The 26,106-nt window shown below is 43.6% G+C and overlaps 2 protein-coding genes and 1 non-coding gene across 13 annotated transcripts in view; 1 reads left to right on the forward strand and 2 right to left on the reverse strand.

Annotated features, from left to right (window-relative positions):
- Positions 1 to 6,799, reverse strand: part of PTCD3 (pentatricopeptide repeat domain 3) — a 31,590-nt gene extending 24,791 nt beyond the window's left edge. For 3 of the 9 annotated variants that reach the window (XR_003437711.1, XM_027129131.1, XM_027129129.1), the window contains exons 1-4: positions 6,661 to 6,799; positions 4,799 to 4,851; positions 4,653 to 4,689; positions 822 to 867 (exon numbers count right to left, since the gene is read on the reverse strand). Coding sequence is in view for 2 of the 9 variants with exons in the window: in XM_027129131.1 (XP_026984932.1) it covers positions 822 to 867; positions 4,653 to 4,689; positions 4,799 to 4,851; positions 6,661 to 6,764 (240 nt within the window). In the remaining 7 variants the exon portion in view is untranslated. Of the gene's footprint in view, positions 1 to 821; positions 868 to 3,306; positions 3,359 to 4,652; positions 4,690 to 4,798; positions 4,866 to 6,660 lie in introns of those variants that run through there. The other 6 variants (XM_027129132.1, XM_027129134.1, XM_027129133.1 and 3 more) reach the window with 6 other exon arrangements.
- Positions 6,800 to 7,135: 336 nt separating this feature from the next.
- POLR1A (RNA polymerase I subunit A) overlaps positions 7,136 to 26,106 on the forward strand; it is a 76,433-nt gene continuing 57,462 nt past the window's right edge. For all 3 annotated transcript variants that reach the window (XM_027129153.1, XM_027129154.1, XM_027129155.1), the window contains exons 1-7: positions 7,136 to 7,310; positions 14,302 to 14,506; positions 15,859 to 16,008; positions 17,417 to 17,524; positions 19,073 to 19,158; positions 19,550 to 19,653; positions 24,862 to 24,948. In XM_027129153.1, coding sequence (XP_026984954.1) covers positions 7,234 to 7,310; positions 14,302 to 14,506; positions 15,859 to 16,008; positions 17,417 to 17,524; positions 19,073 to 19,158; positions 19,550 to 19,653; positions 24,862 to 24,948 — 817 coding nt within the window. In that variant the 5' untranslated portion in view covers positions 7,136 to 7,233. The remainder of the gene's footprint in view (positions 7,311 to 14,301; positions 14,507 to 15,858; positions 16,009 to 17,416; positions 17,525 to 19,072; positions 19,159 to 19,549; positions 19,654 to 24,861; positions 24,949 to 26,106) is intronic.
- On the reverse strand, positions 23,510 to 23,582 carry TRNAE-CUC (transfer RNA glutamic acid (anticodon CUC)). Its single transcript has one exon. It is a non-coding gene; the product is annotated as a tRNA-Glu (tRNA).

Here is a 26,106-nt window from a genome sequence, read left to right on the forward strand (position 1 = left end):
GGACTTAATTACTTTAGACATTTCCCCCACAGCTGAAAGTGAAAGTACAGTTTGCAGCTAATGAAAAATACAATCAATCAGAAAGTTCCATTTCTAAGGCATTAACCAGGGTTTCAGTTTATCTATCAAGACTACAGACTTTACTCTTGAACTGTCAAGAGAGCAAATTATTCACAAATAAATCAGCAAGATAGCTGCAGCAATAAGGAAATAGCTAGCACTTACCGAGCATGTCCTTTGTGTTAGGCACTGTCCAAAACCCTTTCACGTGTACTAACTTATTTAATTCTCACCCAAACCTCAAGGTTTGGTGCTATAATTAAATCCCCATTTTATAGATAAGGAAACAGAAGCATCAAGAGAAAAGGTCACTTTGTGATAAAGATGAAACAAAACATTTGGCTCCAGGACCCAGATTCTTAATCACTGAGTTGCTTCCAGCATGGTGGGTGCACTGTTCTCAAAGCTGGTCTACAGATCACGTGCATTAGAGTATCACACCCAAACCATTCCCCAGGAACATGCATTTCAACAAGCTCTTCAGGAGGTTCAGTTTAAAAATCACTGGCATAGTATAAAAACACTGAATTTGGAGAAAAAAGACATGGTACTAAGTCAGGGTTTTAATATCCTAAGTAGCCCTGCGCCAATCACTTTAAAAGCTTTAGTTTTCTCATTTGTCACATGAAGGGACTGAACTAGATATTTCTAATAAGAACCTCTCTAGATCTACAACAGTTTAACTGTGAATCATGCAGAGATATGAACATAACAGTTATTATTAGCTGAGTTAGATACAAAAACCTAAAATTCCTACTTACCCTGTGTACCGTGGATGCAAGTGCCTGAAGAACAGCCACTTTATCCCTAAGAATGAGAATCACAAGTTAACCCTCATGAGGGCTTTTCACACTCACAAAGCGAACAAGTGATCCTACTCTCAGAATGGACTGGCCAACAACAAAGTTCAGGTCTCAAGTAAAGCCAGTTCTGATCTCTCAAGATCACTAGAATAAGAAGTTAGAAAATGAGAAAACTGTTTAGTTCTCTTGCCCAAAGGTGGTTAGTACACGTTCCATGCTACGCTCTCTGGCCTGGTCCCTACAACCATCACCAAGGGCTAGCAATTTTCACCCTCATCTCATCAAACTGTCTAACCTGAATCTTTCCTCCTCCTACCCATTTTCCTATGCATTCTTACTGTAGCTTTCTGTAATATTCTTGCCTTTACTATCCAAACTGGTGGCTCTTAATTCAGCTATATATAAGAATAAATCACAAGCCGCACTCTGGACTGTTGAATCAGGACCCCCAGGTTCTGTGGAGAACCGTCACATTCATTCTTACTGAATTCCCAGATGATTCGAGTTTGGAACCTCTCAACTATATAACCTTTATAAGAAGTTCAGGCCAGCCACCCACTATGACTATGGGTAGAGACAATTCACTAACTATTGAAAAGAGGAGGTTTCACTGGAATAATTGACAAACAAAATAATTTGGTTTCAAATGTATTTTTACTTGTGTTAGATTTTGTGTTTCATTTCAAAAAGGGAAATAAGAATAAACTTAATAAACCAAATGTATTTTTTTAAATAAAGTTTAAACATACACTCATAATTTAAGTCATTTGAAAAAAAAGAAAACACGTAGGAAATTTTATACTATGTCAAGACTAATTCCCTGACATACACAACATCTACTGATTTTCTAAAATCACACTTACGTAATTTCAGTGAGAGAAAGATATTCTTTCATCTCTCAGTATTCCCTAACTAAATGCTACGTTAGCATATTTAAGTCGTATCAAGTGAGTACATCTTTACAACATACTGAACAAATATAAGTGAAAAAATTATGAACATTCAGATCACTCACTAAAAATAACCTCAATGAATACATTATACTTTAAAAAAAAAAAAAACTAGACTATTATATCTGGTGTCATTTTGCGACCCCCTCCTCCTCTACTGTAAGTTTGGTGTTTATAATTCCGGAACTTTAAAGGGTACTTTTACACACATACCACCATAAAACTAAATCGAAAACATATACTGTCATTCTGGATACGTGCTTCCATAAGCTTGACTGTATTATCTATGCTACGATGTGTAAATCTAATTAATTCCTTAAATATTATATAGTATGATAACTGCTTTTTATTATCCCCTTACATATGGGCATTTGGGCTATTTCAATTTCTTATTATTCCCAAGTTGTAAAGAACACTGTCATCCATGTCTCTCTGGGCGTATTTGCAGGGGTTCCTCCAGAACGGTTAACCGATAAAGTGTGCACATTTTAGGTCGTGGTTCTGCCCACTTTCCCTTCAAAGTGTTGTTCCAACTGACTGCCCAAGCAACAACCATATCTGAGCAACCATTTCTCCACATCCTCTTCTGTCCAATCTGGTAAGTTTTAACATCCATTCCTTTAATGAGCCCAGTTACCTATGCACCAATCATAATTGGGCTCCCTGCCCTCTCTACAGTAACTACACCATCCAGATTAGCATGCTCAGAATACTCTATCCTGTCACATTCCTATATGAAAACTCACAGTGACTCTCTACAATTTGTTAGTCTTCTACGGCATCTGTGATCTGGGAAAGATACCTTAAAAGCATCTTAACAGCCTTAAAAGATGCTTCATCTCTCAAATAAGGCAACAGGAATTTGCAGTCTTTTATGGCTTCTTCTAGGTCTAAAAGCACAAATTCCTGAGCCTGGAAAGCAGAGGCTATCAGAGAGCCTCTATCAATCGCTTTGTCTGTAAAGGGACAGACAGTAAGTATTTTCGGCTTTATGGGCCGTGAGGACTGTTGCAACTACCCAGCTCTGCCTTTGGAGCATAAAAGTAGGCACAGATAGTAAGTTAACAAACGAGTGAGGCTGTGTTCCAAAAAAAAATTTAACTGACACTGAAATCTGAATTTCACATAATTTTCACGTGTCATGAAATAGTCTTCTTCTTTCAACTATAAAAAATGTAAAAACCATTCTTACCTCATGGGCTGTAAATAAATAGGCCTCAGTTTGCTCTCTACCAACTACCTTATTTCTCCTATTCTAACAGAGCATTTTTCACAGGCCTGCCTGCATGGTCTCCTACTACCACCAGACAGATCATGATCATGTCCCACCCTACCTTACTGTTTCTATATCTGTGAGGCTTATAGTTTAGGGTTTATAAGAATTACCTGCAGGAATATGTATTTTAAACAAAATTCCCTGGTGATTCTGATGCCAACAAAATCATCTGACCCATTTTAAGGTACAGCTAAACTATGTTTTCAATAAAACTCACCTTGATTACTGCAATACAACCACTCTTCGTTCCATCATATCCTGTGTAGCCCCTAGTCATGTGTAAACAGTTATGTACACATGTAAAGTGGGTGTAAGACATAAAGTATAAAATATGCACACAACTCCACTAGACTTTAGTCCACCTGAACACATCCTCAATACACTCCCTCTCTTGTATTCCCTGTGGTACCTTTGTCAGGGATAGAGGCACAATGAGCTGGTAAGGTGCACTGGGCTGGAATGTCATTCAAGAAATGCCTCATTCACGATATGTATATTCCTACTCTTACCTTGGTTCTGATTCTCAGTCCAGGGAAGACAAAAATGACCCTGAATATAACCATATAATAAAATACTACGTAATCATTCAAAATTTAAAACAGTATAGAACGGTACATCTAACAAATCAACTCTGCTAAACTAAATGTATACGTACAACTTCAAATGTTATATCCCAGAACTTTAAAATAATAGGTATCACCTATTGAGATCTGATTCTGTGGCAGGAACTGTTCAAATGCTCATTTAATCCTAAGGCAGGTACTGTATTACCCACATTCTACTATGGCACAGACAGATTAGGTAACTTGCCTCTGAGTACAGTGATTGTTGGTAATTTTATTTCCTTTCTGCATGTTCAATTTATCCCACTGAACAATAACCATTAGTTACCTTGCTAATTAATGGCAATAACCATTAATTACTTTAGTAATTTAAGAAAGTTTTTTTTAAATGAGCCTGAATCTTCAGGTCATACTCAAAAAACACCTGGCTTTTTGAAGGATCTTTTTTTTTTTTTTTTTTTTTGCGGTATGCGGGCCTCTCACTGTTGTGGCCTCTCCCGTTACGGAGCACAGGCTCCGGACGCACAGGCTCAGCGGCCATGGCTCACGGGCCCAGCCGCTCCGTGGCATGTGGGATCTTCCCGGACCGGCACGAACCCGTGTCCCCTGCATCGGCAGGCGGACTCTCAACCACTGCGCCACCAGGGAAGCCCCCCATAAAGATATTTTTTTTAATCTCCCAATAACGTGAAAACTTCCTTTAAAAAAAAAATTACTCTAATAATGATGCTCATAATTGACCATCACTACGTAAACACTAACACAAATTTAGTTCAGAAGGTCTTTTAACTCTTAAGTAAATCTCATTCCCCATTCACACACTACTCTCTACCTTCCTCTTCTATGTTCTTTCAGACCCCTAAGCTTTTCTCTCCTCAATGGTTCCCTCCCCAAGAATGCTCTCCCATTGCTATTCCCGCCACTAGCTTCTTACCTAACAATGTTTCGCTCATAATAAGCACTTAACCACTTGCTGAATGAACACTGATGGAATACTCACCAAGTTTTCTTTTTTGGAATGACCACTTCTTCAGTCCCTTAATGTGAAAAATAAAACAAAGTGAATCAGTTTCCTAATACTACTACTATAAAGAAGTATAATGCATTAATATAAAAATTGAGTTACTTCAATATATTTTTATATACCTGTTGCACCAGCTCCTTCAACCACTGGGACGGCTGCACTTCCAGAATAAAATCTACAAAAAAATAAAAGCCCTAAAGCTAATACTCATTAATGAACTTCCCACCTCACCTCCACTTATGTGCAACTCAGCCAAAATTTTCCAATTATCACGGATCAAACCAACTGGACAATTCATGTCAGCGTATGCTGAGAAGACGTGGTCTCAATGGCAAGTTCAAAATGATTACAAAATATGTACCAGATATAGACATCATATTGCCAAAAAATTTTTAAATCAGGCCATCTCATTAAATAAAATCAGGGGAAAAAAGGAAAAATTTAGTAGCACTTGAACATCTGAGCAGCTTATCTGAAATATAAGGAACTTTCACCTTTGAGAACCCAAAACACTGAGGTTAAAGGGATGATGTAATGAGCTCCTGATTTTACATGGATGATGCCCTTATGACAATAAAAGATTATCCCACTTAAAGCAATTTTGACAAATTATGAAACTAAGATCACCACAGCCTTTCACTGCACTTCCTTCCACAATCAGGAATGTACCAAATGTACGTGTCCTAATTTAAACTTGGAACAATTTATATTATTTTTTTAACCCAAAATATAGAATCACTGACCCATGAATGAGTTTTAAAACGTTCTGACCATGCTAAAAAATAGAGTCAATATACCACACAGATAATGTACACTACCTTGTAAGTATTTCCTTCCTAAATAGCATTGGTACCATTCAGAAAATTGTCAAGATGTGATTAAATGAAGAATTACTTCCTCTACTAGTATCTGGTCTCGGGCACCATCTTAAAACAATACCTCTCTGCTACGGATCAACTTCAGAAAGGGATCAATTCTTTCACATCATGCTGTTTCTCGGGACATGTACGTCACATACACCACTCGTCTTGTGGGTGAAGACTGAGGGAGAGATGCTGCTGCCAAATCAAAGGAAATGGGTAGAAAAACAACAACACGGGGCACCACCGGGAAAAGGACTGGGATTGAACAGCAGCATTAAGGCTCCTGCACTACCAGGTGGAGCGTCTGCTCTTTTGTGAGGATTGAGGAGGGAAGATGTTACATATAAAATGTATATTGTAAATTACACACCTCACTTATTACTCACAATTTTCTGATGGCTACTACTAGCTCCGGTTTACACATAAGGGAATTTGTCTACTATCACTTCACAAAGGAAATGGCAAACATCGAATCCAAAATTAGGCTATTCCCAAATTTTCACAACAAATTCCCACCTCATACTTCCACAACGCCAGTTTGTACCTAGTGAAAAAAACTACACAAATGATACATGCGCCAAGTTTTAACAATCACAGCAATCCTATTCAGATTGTGTTCAGATCTTTTAGACTTTCTTGTTTTTATAAACACCTGTATAATTTCTTTGGCCAAACATCCCCACAACACCCAGCATACGGTGGAACTCGGAAACTGCCTTTAACTTGGGAAAACCTGATTTTTCCCCCCTTCCTCCCGGTGGGTGAAAACGGGTAAGAACGGATACAATTTGTCTTTCTTTTAAAACTTGGGGAGGCGTTGCCAATACCCACACTTACTAGAACGCAAGATCCACAACAGCAGGATCCTGAATCTTGCCAAGAGTTCTAACCCCGGGGTAGGCGAGCCCCAGCAATAAATATCCCCCTAACCAGCGCGTTTGGAGCCCTTCTTCAAGTACGCGGACTCCGCGTGCCAGCTTCTCGGGGCACGCAGCCGCGAGCGCACGCGCGCGCCTTCCACTCCACCGTACCTAGTTCCCCAGCTCTCCGGGGGTAAAGGGGATACATATGGCCCAGGTGATCCTGGGGTCTTTCTCATGGATTCTCCAAGCTTCTCTTACCTGCTACTGGGGTCCCGTCCGCAGACACCTGCCCGTCGACCCGTCAGCGGTAGGCAAAGCCCGCGGCGGACCCTCAACCAGCGAGCCGAATGTACGGCCGCCATCTTTGGCGTCTTCGCACAGCATACGGGGAAAGCATGCCCTCCACCTAAGGCTGTGGGGGAGGGGGGAGGGGGGCGTGGAATAGCTCGGCTATTGGCTGAGACGGAACAAGACGAAAGCAATCATAACATAGGAGGTTACAGTCCCATGGTTTGAAAGATTTTGCTTCGGAAGTTAAAGGCTCAGTACACCTCATTTGCCTCAAAGATATTTCCTAAAATATTATTTTAATGTCTTATATGTATTCGATTATTTTCAAAATAAAAGGGCGAGTGAGAGTCGTGAAATTATTTCCTTCCCCCCCTAGATCGGAAATGTTATCGTCCACGTAAATCTTCCCGCGAGCCTTTCTCGCGCGCGCAAGCGCAGTTTAAATCACATGGTAGCTGCGGGCCGGAGGTAGCGTTAGAAATATACCCGTGGTGACTGGAATTTCTCTCCGGCTGTCAGAGCTCGGAACTGACCTGGAGGATGTTGGGGTCAAAGAACATGCCCTGGCGGCGGCTGCAGGGCATTTCTTTCGGGATGTATTCGGCCGAAGAGCTCAAGTAAGGAGTTGGTGGGAAGCGTGCGGAACTTCTTGGGGTCGGGGCCACAAACTACCGTTCCCAGAAGGTCTGGCGCCCAATTTCTCCTCAGAGTCCATGGCTGTCTGGCGCATGGCCTGCTGGGACTCGTAGTTCCGGGAACGTCCCTGGCTAGTGAGCACTGCCTAGAACCCAGTGGGGCTAGGGAAGAGTTTGCCCTTGGGAAGGTGGGGGTACCCAGATTGCGGCGTTATCATCCGCCAGTCTCCTCGTTAATTAGCCTGCGTTTGTGTAGTTACTATAATGTCTCTGACGTGGTTTATTAAGCTCATGGTTAGTCTCCTCTTGTCTGTAAAATGATGATCGTTCGAGACTCAATTCATGCGACAACTTCTCCTTGCTAGGACCGCTTATATTCTCTGCCTAATTACTAAATCAAAGCGGCCCACTTCAGTCCTCATTTTGATCACCGTAGCATTTGACAGTCTTTCTCTTTTCCAGTACCTTATGTATTGTTTTCAGGTTCTTTTATTTCTGTGACAAGTACTACTTCTTTCTTCCCTTTATCAACCCACAAACATTTATCCATCATCCAGTTTTTGCCAGGCACTAAGCTAAGCATTCAGGACACATTGGTGAACAAGGTCGTTGCATTCGTGGTTTATATTCGAATTCGTTTCAGGCTCCTTAGCTGATTCCTCTTTTACTTAAATCTTGCTGTTCCTTGAGATTCTATTCTGGTCATACATGCTGCTTTTCTTGTCCTAAATGTCCTCCCTAGACAATTTCACCACTTTCCTGAGTGATACTCTCAAAATTTAAATCTCCAGACCAATTTTCGTTTCCTGATTCTTCAGACTCATTGTTTTCAGCTGTTTTTTGGACATCTCTATTTGAATTTCACACCGAGTTCTTAAACTCCTATACCAAAAACTCAACGACTACTTCCCCTAAAGGGAGAGGGAACTTGCCCCTCCAAAGTGGCGTACCTAGTCTAGTGCAAGATGGTCAATATTTTGTGACAGGACAAATATTCTAGATCTGTTTCTCCTGACATCTCATTTACTTATTGGGCTCTTACTGTGTGTCACCTACATGTCTATTCGTTCTATAACCTCCTTTTCAACACTACTGTTACTATCTTAGATCATACCCTTATCTCTTGTTTGAATTGTCTTTTTCTTCCGCCTCCCCTGCCCTTACACCAGTCCAGTGCATGCTCTACATTGCTGTTAAAATTATTCTTCCAAAGTGCAGATGTGATCATGCTACTCTCACCCTTAAAACCCTCCAGAGGCTTTCCATTTCCCAAAGGTAAATGATAGTTTCTTAGCTTGGCCTACAAATTTACCCATGAGCAGGCCAATGCTGATTTTTGCTAAAGCATCATCCCTTCGCCAGCCCTACTAAACCACTTGCACATTCCATAAAGTGCCGTGAGGTTTCAATGTCTGGGCCTTACCTCAAGCTATTTCCTCTGCGTGCATTGTCCTCTCTGCCAGAGGGATCTGCTTCTCTGCTCTTGCCCCCAACCCCCAGCAGACACCTGGAGAGCATCTCTCCCCCTCTTAAGGCTCAGCTCAACCTCCCTCATTTTCTGAGGTCTTTCCACACCTAGTACAGCTGTCTATTATGGTGCCTCAGTTCCTTTTTTGTTTATATTTCCGCCTCTCTCCACTAGCCTTGAGCTTCCTCATTCCTTTCTTTTATCCTCAACTCTGGTCGAATGACTGGATGAATAAACTGAGCTACAACGGTATGCTGGCCCAGAAATGTCAATTATATCATCACTAGCCATACATCCTATTTCATCCAAAAGCAAAATAATTGAATTTTTACAGGTTAATTGTGGAGTTTTTAGACAGGGAAGTGCATAAGCCAGTTTATACCCATTACTAGCATTGTAGACCTATTTGAGTCTGGGGTTGGCAAATATCAATCATTATGCTGCCTTTTATTGTGTTAAGTTCTAGTAGCTTCCTAGGTCACTTGGAGTAAAAGCCAAGTCCTTAAAATGCCTTGGAAATGTCATTCTGGCCCTTGCTACTTCTCTGAACTTACCTCTGTACTCACCCTGGCCTCCTTGCTGTTCCCGGAGCACCATAGTCACACATCCACCTCAGGGCCTTTGCACTCCCTGCTTCTTCCTCCTGTAAAGGTGACCACATGGCTCACTCCCCCATCTCCTTCAGGCTTTTGTTCAGTATAACCTTCTCAACAGGGGTTCCTCCAGCCACTGGCCCACTCTATTGTCCTTCTCCTTTTCTGCTTTACTTTTCTTCATAGAATGTTCTGCCATCCAATAGACTGTGTGCTTATCTTGGCTTTTGTCTGCCTGCCTTCAGTAGGATGTAAGGCCCATGAGCACAGGGATTCTGATCTGTTTTTCTAGCATCTAAAGGTGTGTCTGGCACATAACAAGCACTCAGTAGATATTTGTTAAGTGCACTCACGGGTGGATGGGGGAGCTATCTGTTCAGCGCTTGGTACTACCAGTCCTTACTGCAACCATCCGTGTTGGTGTCTGCAGTTACAGGAGAGGAAATTACTGTCCAGCAAATAAAATGACTCTCTAGGAGGCAGCAAAGGTCATCCTCAAACCCAAGTTTTCTAGTCTTAAACTCTTTTCTCTCCAGTGGAATCCTTGCTGATTGCTCTTCCCATTGCATCCCATTCCTGCAATGATCAGAGGAGTTTTCTCCTCTTCCCCAGCTAGAGAGAGGAACTTTGCTCCTTACCACATAGAAAGACTTAGGATGAAGATAAAAAAAAAAAATACATTCAGTTTTGGATGTGAGCTATTTGTGTTGCCTTGACAAGCACAGGACACAGTTCTTCTGCCAGTTAACACAGGTGTGTGCCGGCCTCACCTGCGTACTCTTTTTCCATCACTGTAGGCTCCAGGCAAGGGAAGTGAAGTACCAACTTACAGAACATGATAGAAAGAGGATCTAGTGGTACAAGTCTTTGCACCCAGACCTAATTAATTTGTGTTTGCCTTATGCAATAAATGTTTTCCTTGTTTTTAATTCCAGTTAAGTTTTTTTTTTGTTTTTTTTTGTTTTTTTTTTTTTGCGGTACGCGGGCCTCTCACTGCTGTGGCCTCTCCCATTGCGGAGCACAGGCTCCAGACACGCAGGCTCAGCGGCCGTGGCTCACGGGCTGTGGGATCTTCCCGGATCGGGGCACGAACCCGTGTCCCCTGCGTCGGCAGGCGGACTCAACCACTGTGCCACCAGGGAAGCCCCCAATTAAGTTTTAGAGCTTAGTGTAAAATGAATGAGAAGGAAATGTAGATGAATATTTATCCAACTTCGAAGGAGAAAGACTTAGCCCAAAGGTAGTGGAAGAAAGCAGCAGTGAGTTTAACTCATTAAAAAATTTTAAATTATGCAAATAATATCATGAAGAAAGTGAAAAGATGAGTCGGAAGAAATATCTGCAAATCATGTATCTGACAAAGGACTTGTATACTGAATATACAAAGCACTCTTACAACTCAATAATAAAACAGCAAACAACCCAATTACAAAACAGGTAAAGGATTTGAATAGACATTTCTCCAAAGAGAATATATAGATGGCCAGTAGGTACACAAAGATGTGCTCAACCTCATTAGTTATCAAAACCACAGTGAGATACTATGTCACACGCACTAGGATGGCTAGAGTCAAAAAGTCAGGTCATAAAATGTGTTGGCAAGAATGTGGAGAAGTTATGTTGGCAAGAATGTGGAGAAGTTAGAGCCTTGGTGTATTGCTGGTGGAACTGTAAAATGGTGCAGCCGCTTTGGAAAACAGTCTGGCAGTTCCTCAAAAAGTTAAACGTAGAGTTACCATATGACCAAGCACTTTCATTCCTAGGTATATATCCATGAGAAATGAAAAAAATATATTCACACAGAAACTTGTGTACAGGACTTCCCTGGTGGCGCAGTGGTTAAGAATCCGCCTGCCAACGCAGGGGACACGGGTTCAAGCCCTGGTCTGGGAAGATCCCACACGCCACGGAGCAACTAAGCCCATGTGCCACAACTACTGAGCCTGTGCTCTAGAGCCCGTGCGCCACAACTACTGAGCCTGTGTTCTAGAGCCGGCGTGCCGCAACTGCTGAGCCTACACGCCACATCTACTGAAGCCTGCGCGCCTAGAGCCTGTGCTCTGCAACAAGAGAAGCCACCGCAGTAAGCCCGCACACTGCAACGAAGAGTAGCCCCTGCTCACCGCAACTAGAGGAAGCCTGCACGCAGAAACGAAGACCCAATGCAGACCAAAATAAAAATTAATTAATTTTTAAAAAAAAAGAAGAGTACCCAGGAAATTTCCAATGCATTTGTAATTTAAAAAAAACTTGCACGCAAATTTTCCTGTCAGCATTATTTATAGTAGCCAAAGTATAAAACTAACCCAATAAAATATGGTGTATCCATGCAATGGAATATTTTTTGGCTATAAAAAAATGAAATACAGATACAGGCTGCAACATGGATGAACCTTGAAAACATGCGAGGTAAAAGAAGCCTGCTATAAGGGACCACATAGCATATGATTTCATTTATGTGAAATGTCCGGATGGACAAGTCTCTGGAGGCAAAAAGTAGATTAGTCATTGCATAGGACTGTGAGGGAGGTAGAGACGGATGGAGAGTGACTGCTAGGGTTTCCTTTACTGGGGACGAAAATGATATTGTGGTGATGGTTGCACAGCTCTGTGGATATGCTAAAAAACACCGAGTGTATACTTCAAATGGACTAATTGTATAGTACGTGAGTTACAGCTCAACAAAGCTGTTCGAAGAATTTATAAACTTTCACCTGTGAAAAATGACAAAAGACATCACAAGCTAGGAAAGTATTTGCCACCAAGGAAAAAGGTTAATGTCCTCATATGTAAGGAGCTCACGTAGACAATAATAAAAAAAGTTAAGATTTTAACTTAAAAATGAGTTAAATTTTATTTTTTTAATTAAGGACCAAAATGGCCTTTAAAACAAAACATAATGAAACGATTGATTAACGTGACAGGGAAGGGGGTGGGTGGGATGCTGATTCACTTCGCCGTACAGCAGAAAGTAATGCAACATTGTAAAGCAACTATACTCCAATAAAAAATTTTAGGGCTTCCCTTGTGGCGCAGTGGTTGAGAGTCCGCCTGCCGATGCAGGGGACATGGGTTCGTGCCCTGGTCCGGGAAGATCCCACATGCCGCGGAGCGGCTGGGCCCGTGAGCCATAGCCGCTGGGCCTGCACATCCGGAGCCTGTGCTCTGCAACGGGAGAGGCCACAACAGTGAGAGGCCCGCGTACCACCAAAAAAAAAAAAAAAAAAAAAACTTTAAAAATTAAAAAAAAAAGATATATTCTAATTTCTGTTAAAAAAAAATTTAACGTCACAGTGGGTGGCATTTTTTCACCTTAAATTTGGAAAGTTTTTAAGTGCTAAGACTCAGTGCTGGTTAGGACAAACAGACAATCTATTGTTAGCCCATGTTTTCTGGAATGCAATATGGCAGAATATATCAAGAGCTTCAAAACAGTTCACCCTGGGACTTCCCTGGGAGTCCAGTGGTTAGGACTCCAAGCTTCCACTGCAGGGGCCCTGGGTTCAATTCCTGGTTGGGGAACTAAGATCCTGCAAGCCACGCAGGAAGCCAGAAAACAAAACAGAACAGTTCGCCCCCTTTGATTCAAGGATTTCCCTTCACCAAGGAACTAATTATATTTTTAGGAAATAGTTAAAAGATTGAATTATGCTATACAAAAATCTGTATACAGATAGGTGGCATGAGCTTACTTATAGTGGAGTTTGGCTAAATGAATTATATTAATTGACATATAATGAAAGATTTGGTGATTCTTTATTTTTGGCTGTGTTGGGTCTTCGTTGTGGCGCGCAGGCTTCTCATTGCGTTGGCTTCTCTTGCTACGGAGCTCGGGCTGTAGGCACGCGGGCTTCAGTAGTTGTGGCTCACGGGCTCTAGAGTGCAGGCTCAGTAGTTGCGGCACATGGGCTTAGTTGCCCCGCAGCATGTGGGATCTTCCCGGACCAGGGCTTGAACCCGTGTCCCCTGCATTAGCAGGTGGATTCTTAACCACTCCGCCACCAGGGAAGTCCCTGGTAGTTCTTAATTACAGAATCTTTCCAAAGAATATTTAGTGACCTGAAAACACTTAATGCTCAATGAAAATGACAAAGGCAATGCTAGAAATGGCAAATGATCCCAGTTACAGTTTTTAAAAATGTATCCATAGAAAGAAGTCTGTTAGCAGTTTTCTCTACATTGTGAGATTTGGATTTCATTATCTTTATTTTCTAATTTACAAAAAAAAGAAAGTTTAAAAGCAAACTTGGCATGAACGTAATTTGGGTAAAAGTAGTTAGGTGTCCTATGGGAGCCTGCTTTCAACCAAACATAAAATACTGCAATGAAACCTTTAGTAAAGCAGGTTATACTTCTCAAAGGTTTGCAAAGGTTTGTTTAACTTTTTCTCAATTCACTATTCCTACATACTGGGATTATTCCCTTTCTTGAACTCTGTGGGTTTGGGGTTAGGTCTGGTCCATATCTCACCACACCCCCACCATTCTGGGCTTTGTCACCTGAATTAAATCACTAACCACTCTGAGCCTGTTTCCTCTTCTGAAAAACGCATATAGTGATGCTCATCTCAGAGGGTTCAAGTCAGACTAAATGCTGCTTATGACGCGTTTGGCGTGTAAGTCGGTACTTCTTTGTATAAAGTCGGCCAGTGTGTTCGGTTAGCGCAAGATTTGCACTAAATCTGGGTTTTAAAGATGTTACCACTCACTGCTCTTCGTTCAGCACATATTCATTGAGCACCTGTTGAGCGCAGGCTCTGGGCTAAGTGCTGAGCTGCAGTGGAGTCTGCCCTCTGGAGCCGTCTGCACGTCTGAAGACACAGACATTAAACCATCCCTTTGTAAGTGCCGAAGAGGAAATGTCCTAGAAGTTGGGTAACCTTGTCTCACCTGGTCTTTTTTTATCTCCCTAGGAAATTAAGCGTTAAGTCCATTACAAACCCTCGGTACCTAGATAGCCTGGGGAACCCGTCGGTGAATGGCCTGTACGATCTAGCTCTGGGCCCCGCAGACTCCAAAGAGGTGTGCTCCACCTGCGTGCAGGACTTCAGCAACTGCTCCGGGCACCTGGGCCACATCGAGCTCCCGCTCACTGTGTACAACCCTCTCCTCTTCGAGGTACGTTCTGGCCTGGGCCACCCTGGCCGCTTGGATCTCAGGGTGCGGGTGGGATTTGTGAGTGCCACCCCTCTGCCCGGGGCAGGTGTCTCAGGAGGTCAGCTCCCGACACTTGGAGTGAAAGTGCTCTTTACTTGGCAATTTAAAACCTTGAGGAGCGAAATTCAGTACATTCAGCTTGGCCTCGAGCCCTACCTAAAGGAACTTCAGTTTGATTCCCATTGAGAAGAGCCACAGCTAGATTCTGTTTACACAGGGGGGAAAGTGTTCAGATCCGTCCCTAGACCTTTTGTTCTAAGGGCTTTATGTCTTTCAGAAATGTGGGTGGGGCTTCCCTGACAATAGAGGACTTTGGAATTCTCCAGGCCTCCCTGAGCCCTTCAGGTGGATTTGTTGGCTCTTGCTTAGTGGCAGGAAGAGCAGAGCTCCAGAAGGCCCAGCACTGAGCTGAGAATGAAGTTACTGTTCAGTCCTACTTTGAACACTTTTGGCTTCTTACATCAGTTAACCCAGCCTCCGGGATTTGTACATGGACGTGATTTTTGTCTGTTAATCGTATTAGGGGAAGAGAATTGTCTTAGATAAATACTAAACATTTGAAACATTATTTTAAATGAAACTTTTTTTTTTTTTTTTTTTTTTTGGTACGCGGGCCTCTCACTGTTTTGGCCTCTCCCGTTGTGGAGCACAGGCTCCGGACGCGCAGACTCAGCGGCCATGGCTCACGGGCCCAGCCGCTCCGCGGCATGTGGGACCTTCCTGGACCGGGGCACGAACCCATGTCCCCTGCATCGGCAGGCGGACTCTCAACCACTGCGCCACCAGGGAAGCCCTAAATGAAACACTTTAATTAAACGTTTTCAATATTTAGGACTTCCCCGGTGGTCCAGTGGGTAAGACTCCACATTCCCAATGCAGGGGGCCCCGGTTTGAACCCTGGTCGAGGAACTAGATCACACATGCTGCAACTAAACATGAAGCAGTGAAGATCCCACCTGCCACTAAGACCTGGTGTAGCCTAAATAAATAAATATTTTTAAAAAAGTTTTCAGTATTTAAATGAGTACTAAATTTGGTATTTAAATAAAATAAAGGTAGTTCCCAACCTCAGACCCAAAGTAAATTTCTAGTGTTAATGGATTAAAATGAAACCGTAAGAGAACATATAGAGGAATATTTATCGAGTTCTTAAGGTGAAGAAGGACTTGCCAGGTACATAGGGTGAAGTAGAATTCTTAAAGGAGTAAACTGACAACATAGAAACAAAAATCGTAAGTATTTATTACGTTGAAAATCACTTTGACTGCTATGTCACGTTCTAATATCCTGTCTCTCGTATTCCCTCTCTTCAGAAACTCTACCTGCTGCTCCGGGGTTCCTGTTTAAACTGTCACATGCTGACTTGCCCCCGGGCTGTGATTCACCTGCTGCTCTGCCAGCTGAGAGTTCTGGAAGTCGGGGCCCTACAATCAGTGTACGAGCTGGAGAGAATTCAGTACAGGGTAAGTGGGTAGTGGCTGTCGTGGCAATCAGACAAGCCAGAGTGGTGGGTGCAAGAGCTATTTGTGTGTGGCCCCTAAGAATAGTCAGCAGAATGCTTGAGCTTTAAGTCTTGTGACTGGGTACAAATAGCTAGGTGTGAAAACATGAAGCCATAAGAATAATTAAAGGACTTCCCTGGTGGCAGAGTGGTTAAGAGTCTGCCTGCCAATGCAGGAGACACGGGTTCGAGCCCTGGTCCGGGAAGATCCCACATGCCGCGGAGCAACTAAGCCCGGGTGCCACAACTACTGCGTCTGCGATCTAGAGCCCGTGTGTCACCAGTATTGAAGCCCTCATGCCTAGAGCCTGTGCTCTGCAACAAGAGAAGCCACCGCAATGAGAAGCCCACACACCGCAGTGAAAAGTAGCCCCCACTGGCCGCAACTAGAGAAAGCCCGCGCGCAGCAGTGAAGACCCAACACAGCCATAAATAAATAAATTTTTTAAAGAAGATATTGTCCTAGTCTCCAGGAACTCCCTCTCTTTATCCTCCTTGTGTGCTTATTTTTGACAGTTTGTCATTGTACTTAGCAAATTCTTTGTAGGAATAATTTGAGGTCTGGGATGCTGGCTGCCTTCCTCCAGAGAGGGTTCTTATTGCTTTTGCCATATGCTTGGTGGCCTGGGACCATCGTCGTCCATGTTCAAGGCTGGACTGCACTGCAGGCTATGGGAAGCCAGGTCTGGTCTAGTTCCCAAGGACATAGCCCTTAGGGTCCCCAGCCTCCTGTGTTTGTGGGGTGCGATATGGCAGGAAGATATCCTGTTAGATTCCTGTCCTTGCACTAACTCTAAGCTTTCATTTCTCTCCGCTTTATCATTTAAGACTTTCAAAATGAAAAGTTCAAAATTTTTGGATTGTAGCATGTTTCCAAGGCCAGGCTACCGTGTTGTGCAGCTCCAGGGAGCGTCACAAGTCTGTCAGCATCTTCCCCGGAGGGACACAACTACCCTGAGGGTTGCCCCAGAGCTGTGCAGTGTGGCACCCCTGCCTCAGAGCAGCCACGGCCCCTCTGCTCTTTGACCTGGATTCCCATTTTCCCTTCAGTTTGGCCTTGGTTATCCCTCACTGTCCTGTCAGTTCTTCGGAGCTTTACATTTTTAAAAATATTTTATCCTGTCTTGGTTCTTTTCGGTTTGGTCTGAATAATCTAGCCAACCACTACTGGAAGCAGAATAGTCTAAATTTTTATTTTATTTTTTTAACAGCAGCGTGGCCAAACTTTTGAAAATGCACCACAGCAGCCATGAGGTTTCTTTCTCTCCCCTCAAACGAAACTCTCCCGTCCTTGGAGAGGCTGCCCCCTGCTGCTGCTCATCATACACTTGCTTTACTTTGATCATACAGTTTTTTTCTTTGTTTTCCAGTTTCTGGAAGAAAATGCTGATCCTACTGCCTTCGAAATTCAGGAAGAGTTAGAACGATATACAACCAAAATCCTACAGAACAACCTCCTGGGAGCCCACGGCGCACGTGTGAGTTATCCTATCTCTCTGTTTCCCAAACACTCGGTTTTTAGCATAATTATCCCAGTTGCCTCCGCACTGCACTGTCTTTTGCGTATCCTTTAGCTTCCCAGAGTTTGAATCCGAGCTCTGCCTCTCGTGAGGCCTCTGACCTTGTAAGTTACATAACCGTCCCTGAGCCACTGGGTCCTCATCTTTGATGCCTGCCTGCAGGAGAAGGTTAGGTGAAATTAGTGGCCTGGGTACAGCATCCAGTGAGGCTTATGCTCTGGCTTACGGTCTCACCTGGAGAATAAGGCCCACGCCCTGTGCTGCTTTCTCCTTCCAACACTGCTAAATGACTGCTGCCTCCCTGGTCCCCCATCACACCTGTGTAAGTGTTAATTTGTTCAGGGAATGAGTTGTCTAGGTAATCAACCTGCAGGGCTCATCTTGAGATCTGATTCACCTCATGCCCAAATTTCACACCAGAGATTCTGATTTAATTGGTCTAGGGTACGGCCCCAGGGGAGGGTACAAAAGCCCCCCGGGTGGGTCTCATTTGCAGCCAGTTCAGAACCACTAGTGTAGCTTAACTGTGGATGTGCCTTCCCTCGGAACTTTGAGGTCCATTCAAGGCAGGCAGCAGCTGCATCCAGAGGGGTTTCTTTTTTTCTTTTTAACATTTATGTATTTATTTGGCTGTGCCGGGTCTTAGTTGAGGCATGCGGGATCATCATAGTGGCATGTGGGATCTTTAGTTGTGGCATGCAGTATCTTTAGTTGCGGCATGCAGAGTCTTAGTTGTGGCATGCAAACACTTAGTCGCGGCACGTGGGATCTAGATCCCTGGCCAGGAATCGAACCCGGGCCCCGTGCATTGGGAGCGCGGAACCTTAGCCACTGGACCACCAGGGAAGTCCCCAGAGAGGTTTGTTTTATTTATTTATTTATTTTTAATTTATTTATTTTTTACTTTTGGCTGTGTTGGGTCTTCGTTGCTGCACGTGGGCCCCCTCCAGTTGTGGCGAGTGAGGGCCACTCTTCGTTGCGGTGCGTGGGCTTCTCATTGCGGTGGCTTCTCCTGCTGTGGAGCACGGGCTCCAGGCACGCGGGCTCTAGAGCGCAGGCTCAGCAGTTGTGGCGCACGGGCTTAGTTGCTCCGCAGCATGTGGGATCCTCCCGGACCAGGGCTCAAACCTGTGTGCCCTGCACTGGCAGGCAGATTCCCAACCACTGTCTCACCAGGGAAGTCCAGGCTTGTTTTAAATTAAAGTAGCATTTATTGATCCTTGCTGTATTCCAAGCCCCCCCCCTCACTGCATTCATGATGTCTTTATCTTAGTAACAGCTTGGTAAGGTGGTTATTATTCTCATTCCCATATTATGAATGAGGAAACTTAAGGAAAGAAGTCGCTCAGTGATTGGTAGTGTTTGGCTATATTAGGGTTCTGTGGGAAATTTTAAGAAAGGGGTGGCTTCCTCTGGTTTTTCAAAAAAAGGTGAAAACCACAAAATGAATACCTACTGGATTGTCTTCAGAATGGCACTCTGAGTTTCCTTGCTTTTTTTTAATAGGTAAAAAATGTCTGTGAGAGCAGAAGCAAACTTATTGCTTTCTTCTGGAAGGCACATATGACTGCTAAGCGATGTCCCCACTGCAAGTGAGTACCTTCCCCTCTGTTGTTTTTTTAAATTTTATTAAAGTATAGTTGATTTACAATGTTGTATAAACTTCTGCTATATAGCAAAGTGATTCAGTTATACATATATATATATATATTCCTTTTCATATTTTGTCCATTTTGGTTTATCACAGGTTATTGAATATAGTTCCCTGTGCTGTTTACCCGTCCTATACATAATAGTTTGCATCTGCTAATCCCAAACTCCCAATCCTTCCTTCCCCCACCTGCCATTCCCCTTGGCAACCACAAGCCTGTTCTCTATATCTGTGAGTCTGCTTCTGTTTCACAGATACGTTCATTTGTGTCGTATTTTAGATTTCACATTGTTTGGGTTTTTTTCTCTCCTCAAAACTGTCCTCATGTCCAGAACCGGGCGGTCAGTTGTCCGAAAGGAGCACAACAGCAAACTGACAATCACGTATCCGGCCATGGTGCACAGGAAAGCTGACCAGAAGGACACTGAGCCCCCGGGTAAGCAGGCCGGGCCCCAGGAGGCCCTCGGCATGTCTTTCACGTGTGACCATCAGACGTGTCCCGAGCCTTGGGTATCCCTGGTCCTCCGCACCACGTGTTTCTCAGCTGCGCGTTTGTGGTGGGCCAGCAGATGGTAGGTGTCCAGGCTCTAGGGCTAGTGGGCATCCTGGCGAGCTCCCAGCCCCAGCCTCTCGCGAAGAACTGACGACTGGGCTGCAGGGCGAGGCAGCTCCTCACAGGCTGAATGACGCACCTCTTGCCACAGGTGGTTGGTTTTCTGAAAGATTTTTGAGGAAGAAGTTAAGAAATTTACCTGGCAAATATTTCACACCATTTTGTTGTCAAACAAGTGTGGATTTATTTTGAAGTAAAATGTAGGTGAATTTTAAAGAAAGCTGTGAGCAGCCGAAGAATGTTAGCGCCTCCTGCAGGCTGCTTCTGACTGTCCTGTCAGATCCCTGGAGTAGGTCTGCTCTGCCCTTGGGGGTACCTGGGAAGAAACTTGAGAGACTTGGTACTCCTGCTTTTTCATTTTTGTAGTTGTAAGTTTGTTTAAAGATGCTTTTTGTTTTTTCTTTTGAAGTGAAGGTTAAATAAGGTGTTCCATTTGAAGTACTGAGACCAGTGCCTGCTATGTCTTACATGCTCTGTAGATATTGACCATTTGTTTTTTGTTATACAGTCAATGTGCCAGGACAGGAAAAGCATCACCTGTGATGGACACCTCACTCTGCTGCTTATTCTGAGGGGCTTAGAGAAGGTCGCTTCTTGGACCTTGGGTTTCCAACTCTATGTAGTGGCAGCGACAGAACTTCTTGCCCAGAGTTGAGGAAATTTCATGTGCGAAAGTCTGTAGCATATTGTTTCTAAACCTTATTCCAGAGTTCAAGAACACAGAGTAGGCAAGGAAGTAAGTTCTCTTCCTGGAGTTGCATAATCTGTCTTTTGCATTGAGGACTATGCGTAGGCCTGGAGTAAGTAACTGCCTTACCCATTTGGGCCGCTGTAACAAAAGTACCATAAACCGAGTGGTGTTTATAAACAACAGACGTGTATTTCTCACAGTTCTGGAGGCTGGGAAGTCCAGGGTTGTGGTGCTGGCACATTCGGTGTCTGGTGAGGGCCCACTTCCTCAATGACAGCCAACTACTCCCTGTAACCTCACATGGTGGAGAGAGGCAAGGGAGCTCTGCTGGGGTCTTTTCATAAGGGCACCAGTCCCAGTCACGAGAGTTCCACCTTCATGACCTAATCACCTCCCAAAGGTCCGACCTCCTAACACACCACCATTTGGGGGGTTAGGATTTCAACACATGAAACTTGAGGGAATACAAACATTGAGACCATAGCAATAGCAAATGTGTTTATTATTACTTTTTTTTTTTTTTTTTTTTTTTGCGGTACGCGGGCCTCTCACTGTTGTGGCCTCTCCCGTTGCGAAGCACAGGCTCCGGACACGCAGGCCCAGCGGCCATGGCTCACGGGCCCAGCCGCTCCGCAGCATGTGGGATCTTCCCGGACCGGGGCACGAACCCGTGTCCCCTGCATCAGCAGGCGGACTCTCAACCACTGCGCCACCAGGGAAGCCCTATTATTACTTTTTAAATAAACCTTCTACTTTAGACTAATTTTAGACATATAGAAGGGTTGCAGACATGGTACAGAGAGTTACTGTGTACTCTTTACTCAGTTTGCCCTAACGTAACATCTTAGATGACCATGGTGCATTTGTCAAAACTAAGAAATTAACATTGGTACACTATTAACTGAACTACAGACTTTATCTGAATTTCACCAGTTTATCCAGTAATGCCCTTTTTATGTTCCAGGATCCAATCCAGTATACCACAATGCATTTAGAAAACCTGTTCAATGGTTAACCGTAAACCACGAGGGTGGATTTTTCTACACTATATATAGCCCTTAAACTAATTTTTAAGGTTGGAAACTGCTGCTCTAGCCCTTAGGGCACCTTAGAAAATGTTCATAGATTGAGAACAAAGATGGTCAGAAATCTAGAGGATACCTGTTTCTTTGGGGCAAATATCTAAAAGTTAGGTAGCCTTTGTCAAATCCATTCTTTGAAGTAATCTTCACTGCAGCTATGAGAATATGATCGTGCCACCCAAAATTCTGTGCATTAGAAACAAGTCAGCCCTAGTCTTCGATAGTTTTTGGATGGGGTTTTTAGTATTTAGCAGACATTTACCTGTTGGGCGCTCAGCCTCGTGCCCAGGACCCAGCCTCTGGCCGAGTCCAGTGCCAAAGTGGAGACCTGACCTTGTGGCCTGTGCTCTTGGGGGAGGCTGTGGGTGACGCAGGTCAGTAACCCCAGGGGGTGGTGATGTGGAGGCAGGTGAGCATTAGGACAGGGGTCTGGCCACGTTCCTGGTATCGAAGGGGGCCAAGCAGCGAGGCCTGTGCCTCAGTGATCTCCACGCACTGGTGATCCCATGAGGGGCGCCATAAGCTTGTGAAATTCACGTTCACTCCAGAGGGTTCCTCAAGCCCCAAGATGATAGCATTTTCAAATGAGAATTCTTAAAGCCGGGTACTCCACCCACTGTGATCTTGTCTTCCCCAAGTTATTTGACTTCCCGACATTTGTTTTTGACATGGCAGCTCTTAGAGCTAAACGAAACACACATTAGGGCCGTTCTGAGGTCCCATCGAGGCAGATTTCATTTTTTGCAGGCTGCAGAAGTGTCCCGTTAGGAAGGGTGTGGTCCGTGTGAGGAGGTGGCATCCCACAGGTCTCTTCTGACTCCAACCCAATGAGGGAACAACGCCAGTCTGCTTTAGTCTGTGACTGAACTGGTGGGGTCACTTCCTGCACTGGCAGCTCTGGGTCAGGAGCTGGAGAGCACTGCCAGATGCAGCTCATCTTCCTCAGCTCATCAAGCCAGTTTAGTAAGAGCGGGGTTCTTTCCAGAAGTGCCCGCAAGGGCTTCCCTGGTGGCGCAGTGGTTGAGAGTCCGCCTACCGATGCGGGGGACACGGGTTCGCGCCCCGGTCCGGGAAGATCCCACATGTCGCGGAGCAGCTGGGCCCGTGAGCCATGGCCGCTGAGCCTGCGCGTCCGGAGCCTGTGCTCCGCCAACGGGAGAGGCCACAACAGTGAGAGGCCCGTGTACAGCAAAAAAATAAAATAAAAAAATAAAAATTCCAAATCTTAAAAAAAAAAAAAAAGTGCCTGCAAAATGGTTCTTTAGGTTAATGGGGTCTTTTCTCTCCACTGAACGCACATAGCTTTCTAACTCTGTGGTTTATCCCTGAAGGTCAGAGCCTCTCTTCATTGCATTCCCCACATTTCCTTCAGTTGCATTAATGAGTTGAAATGTTTTGCTTTTATAGGAATCAAAATTTTATACGTGTAAACTCTTGACCTAGCAATTCCACTTTAATGATTTTATCCTAAGAATTAGGCATGCCCACAGTATTAAGTCGTTTAAAATTGGAAATGACTTCAGTGCCTCTTAATGGAGAGTAATTAAATTATGGTACATCTATTAATTGTTCTCCAAGTTACAGATTTCTCTAAAAACTTTCAGTGACGTGTCTTCTGCAGTTGGTAAAGAAACCAAGTAGAGAATTGGAGGTGGAATGAAGCTGGATTTTACAAACGTGGAAAAAAGCAGAAGAGTAGGGTTTTTTAAATATAGTTTATCTTACGATATTTCGAACATGTGTATTCAAGCCAGTGAAAATTTAGTATCTGCTGGGTCCTAGATACTGTTAGGTGTTAGGAACACAGACAAGTCACAGTTCCCGCCCTGATAAGTACATAAAAAAAGAATACTGAGCAATTAAAAAAAATTTTTTTGGCCACCCGGTGCAGGTTGTGGGATCTTAGTTCCCTGACCAGGGATCGAACCTGGGCCCTCAGCAGTGAGAGTGCGGAGTCCTAACCACTGGACCTCCAGGGAATTCCCAAGCAATATTTAATTTCAGTGAATGTATTCCAAAAGAAGTTGATAGTTCTGAACCTAGACTGTCACATTACTTACTTATCTTTGTTAATCATCTCAGTGCTTGGGGCCACACCTCCTGAATGGCAGCCCCAAGTGTGATTTTTCTGTCTTACTCTGGGTGTAGCTGATAAACATTATCCCAGAGTGATCTTGCTTAATCTGAGAGACCAAAATGAAACTACTTCTTACGCACCAGCAAGATATTTGTAAGAAGAAATTGAATATACGTTTACCCATAAAAATATGCATCCTCATTTATCCATAATTCTGCTGTGAAGCTTTCTGGTAAAAGCCATGTGCATAAAGCTGTTTATCACAGTGTAACTTATAGTAGTAAAAAGATTGGGATCAACTCAGATATCCAACTATCGCAGTGTGGTTCAGTCACTCGGGAAACATCCTCTCCGAGGGATATCATGCAGCCGTTAAAGATGATGGTGATTGTCCTGACTAGTGCCCTGGGCCAGAGCTTCATCTTCATGACAGTTGTGTATTTTGGTCCCCTGACCTGCTCCATGATCACCACAACTCGAAAGTTCTTCACCATTTTGGCCTCTGTTATCCTCTTCGCCAACCCCATCAGCCCCATGCCGTGGGTGGGCACTGTGCTCGTGTTCTTGGGTCTCGGTCTCAATGCCAAGTTTGGGAAAGGAGCCAAGAAGACATCCCAGTAGGAAGAGAGAGACTACCTCCACTCCAAGGATATTTAAGTTATTTTCTGGAACAGTGACATCTCTTGGGAAAATAGACAAAATAGAGACAAAGGACTAGGTTTCAGTCTGGGTTAAAAAAAAAAAAAAATGATGGTGAGACTATAGGGCAAAAGCTATAGGGCAACATGCAGAAATGCTCACAAGATGACAGTAAATGAACAAAGTAGTACAAAATAAATCCACACCTGAGATTATAATGATCTAAAACTGTATAAACCAAAGGACCAGAAAAGAATATATAAACGTGGTAATCGTGTTAACATGATGAAATCGTGGGTGATTTTTTTTTCCCCTTTGGCTCTACTTTTTTAGATTTCATACACTAGTTATATGGTTTTCATTACTTTAGAAATTAGATTAAAGGGGAAAAAATTCAGAGCAGAGAGTATGCTGTCCTAGAGATTGATTTTTGTGGTTAGATTGCAGGCTTGGCAGGGTGGGGAAAAGACTTGATAAATCCCATTAAGGAGGGAGTGCCTGTAATTAACTTACTGTGCTCTGATTCCCCTCTTCGGCTCCAGGAATTGAGGAAGCTCAGATGGGAAAGCGAGGATACTTGACACCCACCAGCGCTCAAGAACATCTCACGGCTCTTTGGAATAATGAAGGTGCTATACCAGCCTAAAGAAATAGCCCTTTGCTTTCCTGGACTCATTTACCCTGCCTTTTTATTTTTATGCATTCACAGTTGTGATTCTTGTGGACCTCTCCTGAAATCGAACAGTAGATTTGGGGCAGGCTTCAGGGTACATTGTTGTTGATGCCTTATAGTGTGGGGAAGGCATGAACTTGACAGTGACTGTAACTGAGCCTGGTCATTAAGTGACAGCTGCAGGTGGGCATCGCCTAATACAGTTTGACATATGTCTCGAAGGTTCAGTGTAACTCACTTTATTTTAAATGCCCATAAATACAAGTTCGTTTTTTTTTTTTTAAGGTTTCTATGGGAATTCCTTCTGTGAATCAAAAAATGAACTCTGTTTTTATTAAATTAGGATTCTCATACATTTTAATTCCCTACAAGTAGGAAAGTCTTCCATTAGTCTTTGAATTTATAAGAAAAGCCCACATATCACCCACCCTATGAGAGTGTGTTCTGGAACACTGAATGTAACTGCTGTGTAATGACAAGCACTTAAAAATGAAAATCTTGCTAAGGGGATAAGTGATGTCAGAAAAAAGATAGCACTCAAGTTAGTATGAGTGTTGTTGGCCCTGACATGTTCTATTCATTCTCTCTGTAGCTTTTTTTTGGGTTACCAGACACTTGAAACACAGCTTGGATCCATAGACGATCTTGGTAGCATCTATGTGGAGGGTTTTTTGTTTTGTTTCCTTTTGTTGTTGTTGTTATTATTTTTTTAATTGGGGTATAGTTGCTTTACAATGTTGTGTTAGTTTCTGCTGTATAATGAATTGAAACAGCTATATGTGTACATATATCCCCTCCCTCTTGGACCTACGCCCCCATCCCACCCATCTTAAGAAGACTAACTATTTTTTGATTTGATTTTTGTTTGTTTATTTCAAATACATTTTCTTATAAATACCAAAGTAATAAGTGTGTCGTGTGCACGCGTGCGCGTGGGTCTAATGATCCAGGAACGTAACCCGAAGCACGTGAAAGTTTTTGTTTCCCATCCTTGTCCATCGCAGCCCCTGGGCTAAGCACTGTCATCCCTGTAGCACCCGTCTTTAAACCCATCATCTCCCCTGTGTGTAGGCTCACAGCACCCAGAGACTGTTTTTTTGCTCATTAGTTTTTA

Source organism: Aethalodelphis obliquidens, unplaced genomic scaffold, assembly GCF_003676395.1.
Source record: "Aethalodelphis obliquidens isolate GAN/ISIS:26980383/991018 unplaced genomic scaffold, ASM367639v1 scaffold35, whole genome shotgun sequence".
Lineage (NCBI taxonomy): Eukaryota > Metazoa > Chordata > Mammalia > Artiodactyla > Delphinidae > Aethalodelphis > Aethalodelphis obliquidens.